The sequence below is a fragment of the Rhagoletis zephyria genome, unplaced genomic scaffold, assembly GCF_001687245.7.
Source record: "Rhagoletis zephyria isolate East Lansing unplaced genomic scaffold, Rhagoletis_zephyria_1.1 Rzeph_scaffold_02890, whole genome shotgun sequence".
Taxonomy (NCBI): Eukaryota; Metazoa; Arthropoda; class Insecta; order Diptera; family Tephritidae; genus Rhagoletis; species Rhagoletis zephyria.
Genome location: NW_016159974.1, coordinates 5,422 through 10,061, shown reverse-complemented (window position 1 = coordinate 10,061; position 4,640 = coordinate 5,422). Strand labels below are relative to the sequence as shown.

The following is a 4,640-nucleotide window of genomic DNA, read 5'->3' as shown; positions in this document are numbered from 1 at the left end:
TCTTGAGTCAAATTTCCTTAAGGCAGTACGCAGTTCTTAAGAAATTTACTACGCTTTCTACTACGGTTTTCTAAAGTTTTTTGTGAAAAAAGAGCACAAGGCAACCCAGGTTTGCAACAGAAATATATGCCCGTTCCATTATTTCTTGAGGAAAGAGTGAGGCAACAGGCTGTGAGGTATCAAAAATGTCAAAATTCCTTGGACACACACGCGAAATAATGGCAATTTTTTCTTGACCGTTTTCTTGAGAGCTGCATACAGGGCTTAAGGCAGTATGCAGTTCTTAAGAAATTTAATACGTTTTCTTCTACGGTTTTCTAAAGTTTTTTGTGGAAAAAAGAGCACAAGGCAACCCAGGCTTGCAACAGAAATATATGCCCGTTCCATTATTTCTTGAGGAAAGAGTGAGGCAACAGGCTGTGAGGTATCAAAAATGTCAAAATTCCTTGGACACACACGTGAAATAATGGCAATTTTTTCTTGACCGTTTTCTTGAGAGCTGCATACAGGGCTATTCCAAGGCGAATTTATACAAGGTGGTGTTGATGGCGAATTAAATTTTCGCCGCAGTACTACTGAATGTCAAAATGATGTGTTTGTTGTAATCAAGGCGAATTCATTTTACAACAAACACATCATTTTGACATTAAGACGTACCTCGGCGAAAATCCAAATTCGCCATCAACACCACCTTGTATAAATTCGCCTTGTTGTATACGTTAAGTTCTGAACACATTGAAAACGACGAGCTACCGACCACAGCTTCCAATTTGTCATCTTTATTATCTAAGCGCTTTGTCGATGGCGACATGATTTCTTTGAACGCGGCAGCGACATCATGAATTTGTATGAGTTTGACATAAAAGAAGAGGAAGAACCTTATCTGTCGCCAGAAAAATAGAAATAGATCTAATCTGGCCACAACCACAGCCGTCGCGTAGCCCGGTCGTCGCCAAAATAATTATCTACATAAGAGTACGTGTTAAAATAATTTGACAGCTGTGGTTTGTAGCTCGTCGTTTTCATTGTGTTCGGGCTATTATTCAGTAACGAATACCACAATTTAACCAGTGACCAACCTTCGGTGAATTTGGCGACTGCCTTCCTCGAGATGAATATGCCAGGGATGAAATTATTGGTACACGCGCCTTCTAAGCCAGCAGGGTTGCTTTTGAGGAACCATAAATAATTAACTCCAAATAGTTTCAAAAAGTATAATGTAAAACGAAATTTATTGAATAATTCCATATAAAATGGTATACATAAATGACTCATTTTCTAAACCATTTCAATAAAACGCATTTAATAACAAAGGGCATATGCCAATTGATAGACAAGTTCTACGGATTGTAAATTTTTGTTAACTATAAGGTGAATGAAAATTTTCAACCCGGCCTGACGGTTTTGAAGTATTTTTTGTTCTAATGTTGTTACTAAGACTTTTAATACATGCATGGCTTTTAGTTCTGGAAGAATCAAAGTCAGTAAAGACTAGTTTTCTTTGTATAACTTCTGCATTTCAATTGCTCAACTTTTTTTGCACCAGAGCAACTGTTAAAAATTTCCAGCAGTAAAATGTTACGAATTGGCATAGCAGAAATGTAAAATTTTCTGCCCATAATAAAAACTTTTTTCAACATGGTACTTTTCTACTATTTGACATAAAATTACTATCTCAACGCTCTGAGCGCTGCCAGTGAGGGTCTTTGCCAATTGATAAAAAAGAGAAAATTTGGAAAGATCAAACAAAAATTAGTGTTAACCAGACATTGAGTAACTGGCCTTAAAGTAGGTTTAATCAACAGTTTGTGCGATTTATTTAGCTCTTAGGTTTGACAAACCGCTTGAGATGACCGGCATGCCGTTTTAATCCTCAGTAAATATACAAGATGGAGAAAACACAATTAGTTGAGTTGATAAGCAGGTGTAATATCCTATTCAATTGAGAGTAGCATTCTCAACATCGATTTTTCCGATATCGATATTGTTCAGCCCGATATATCGCCGTGTCGATTTTACATCAATGAATTTAATCGATTCATGATATCGATACTTTCTTAAATATGGAACATTCCAATTTGCTACAGCTCTAGCTCTGACCTTCTGGTATTCATTTCATCTATTTGAAGTGCAAATCCGAATATAGAAATATGACTGGCATAATAGACTCTGTAGAAATGCCAAAATTGCCGANTTTTTGTACTCCTGCTATCACCTTATATTAATTCGCCTTGATTTCATCTATTTGAAGTGCAAATCCGAATATAGAAATATGATTGGCATAATAGACTCTGTAGAAATGCCAAAATTGCCGGATAATCAAAAGTCTTTCGCAGGTATACCAGAAGCTGTGTTTTTGGTAAGTTTTCATTTTTAATATGTTGACCTAACCCAAATAGTGTTTTCAGAAAATGATTCTAACCACAGGTTTGTACTAATCATTATTCATTGCAGGAGGAAATTGATACATTCATGTCACAACCAGAAAATGAAGATAATTGTGAAAAAGTATTGCAGAGATTAGATGAACAACATAGCAAATATAGATTCATGGCGTATAACCTAGAAGCGAGGCGTCGTAAACTCAAATCACAAATACCAGACTTGCAACGTTCTTTAGAGATGATAAATGTTCTTAGACAAGAGAAAGAAGAGCGCGAAACGCAATTTCTCCTTAGTGATCAGGTTTTTATAAAAACCCTTGTACCACCAACGAAAACAGTGTGTCTTTGGCTCGGCGCTAGTGTCATGTTGGAATATCCACTAGACGAAGCCGAAGAACTCTTGAAACAAAATATGAACTCTGCAATTATAAACCTCAAGACGGTTGAACATGATCAAGATTTTCTGAGGCATGTCAATTTGACAAATCATAAATGCGGCATCTAATTATATTGATTTTATTTATATTTTAGGGATCAATTGACGACCACCGAAGTAAATATGGCTCGGGTCTATAACTGGGGTGTAAAAAAACGACAAGCTGCTGCAAAAACGAATGTTTCCACCACCTCATAATTAAAAAAAAAATCATTTCAATCTATTATTAACGAGAAAATTTGAGGGCAACATGCTTTGTATAACTTCGACTCTTCATGAGTAAATGACTAAAATTTTAAGCTGTAACAGTCATAATGTTTGCCTTAAAAAATCCGTCTTATTTTCGCCCGAAAAAGATTCACCCGAAAATGTTTATTCCGCCAATAGTAAATACATGGAAACCAAAAGTGAACCCGTTCGGGGGAAATTAAACTCATTATAGCCATATACAGTATTGGACATATCTATAGCACCCCCCTTTCAAAGCGATATTGTTTGCCACTTATGTCCAATTATTTGTTTTTAAGAATTTTCAATTAAAATACAATTCATTCTCCAACAAAACCCATATAAACCTATGTTTTAAACTTTTTAAAAGACCGCAAAAAAGTGCAACAAACTTTCCCTTAAATTTCATACTTTTTTCTCAGAGGCTCTAGAATTTTTTTGAGTACACAGTTTTATAGCGCATTCAATTTTGTCCAATTATGTGCAAGTTTCAAGTCGCTAAAGCTTACCGTTGATTTTTTAGAATTTTTTTTTGTCTTATTTGCTTCCATATATGNAAAGTGCAACAAACTTTCCCTTAAATTTCAAACTTTTTTCTCAGAGGCTCATTCTAAAAAATCAACGGTAAGCTTTAGCGACTTGAAACTTGCACATAATTGGACAAAATTGAATGCGCTATAAAACTGTGTATTCAAAAAAATTCTACCGCTTCTGAGAAAAAAAGTTTGAAATTTGGGTGAAAATTTGTTGCACTTTTTTGCGGTCTTTTAAAAAGTTTTAAGCTTGAGTTTATGTGAGTTTTATGAGAGAATGAACTGTATTTTAATTGAAAATTCTTAAAAATAAATAAATTAACATGAGTGGCAAACAATATCACTTTGAAATGGGTGTGCTATTGGAATGGCCAATACTGTATGTAATACTAGATATATATATATTTATCGTCGTTTAAAGTACAAAACCGCGTATCGCCATTCTGCAAAACCGCGTAACTGACATTTGCTGCCAAAAAGCATATAAATACCAGAACTCGGAAAATGCAATTTTGTTTGTTGACAGAAATTGCAACCATATGTTTTGTGATCATATGTTTTCGTGTCGGATAATTTTTGCTGACTAAAATTTTGCCAGTAATGTTAAGCCTTTCATTAAACAGTCGTCCCTCCCTGCTGAAATTAAACTGGCCGCCACAATGAGATTCCTTGCTGAAGGAGGTTTTCAGCGATCTATAGGGAAAGACTTGCATATCGCACTTCATAGATCCACCATTTCGAAGGTTCTTAAAGAAATGTTAAACATTTTAGAAAGAACACAGTGCCCAAAGTGGATTAAGCTAAGAATGAGCTTTGATGAAATCCGTCAGTCAAAATTGTACTTCAGCAATAATTTTAACATTCCTGGAGTAATAGGCTGTATCGACGGGACACATGTGAAATTGCTTAAACCCAACGATAATGATCATCTTTATTATAATAGAAAGGGTTGCTTTAGTGTTAACGCAATGATAGTAAGTAAACCAACACATTTTAAGAAAGAATAATTAAGGTATTCACACCTCGCTGCTCATTCGGTTACCGGTTTGAAAATTATTA

At 35.1% G+C, this 4,640-nt stretch overlaps 2 protein-coding genes across 4 annotated transcripts in view; both read left to right on the top strand.

Annotated features, from left to right (window-relative positions):
- Positions 1-2,049: 2,049 nt before the first annotated feature.
- Positions 2,050-3,128, top strand: mgr (prefoldin subunit mgr). 3 transcript variants are annotated; one of them, XM_017622673.1, is made up of 4 exons: positions 2,050-2,177; positions 2,300-2,359; positions 2,455-2,852; positions 2,916-3,128. In XM_017622673.1, exons 1-4 carry the CDS (start codon positions 2,151-2,153, stop codon positions 3,016-3,018), a joined length of 588 nt encoding a protein of 195 aa, XP_017478162.1. In that variant the 5' UTR covers positions 2,050-2,150; the 3' UTR covers positions 3,019-3,128. The 3 variants fall into 3 exon arrangements, with proteins under 3 accessions (XP_017478162.1, XP_017478163.1, XP_017478161.1); XM_017622674.1 differs by having other exon boundaries at positions 2,050-2,193; positions 2,316-2,359; XM_017622672.1 differs by having other exon boundaries at positions 2,066-2,134; positions 2,257-2,359.
- A 978-nt stretch (positions 3,129-4,106) lies between these two features.
- LOC108367958 (putative nuclease HARBI1) overlaps positions 4,107-4,640 on the top strand; it is a 5,660-nt gene continuing 5,126 nt past the window's right edge. Inside the window, exon 1 of the mRNA XM_017622671.1 lies at positions 4,107-4,555. Coding sequence (XP_017478160.1) covers positions 4,241-4,555 — 315 coding nt within the window. The 5' untranslated portion in view covers positions 4,107-4,240. The remainder of the gene's footprint in view (positions 4,556-4,640) is intronic.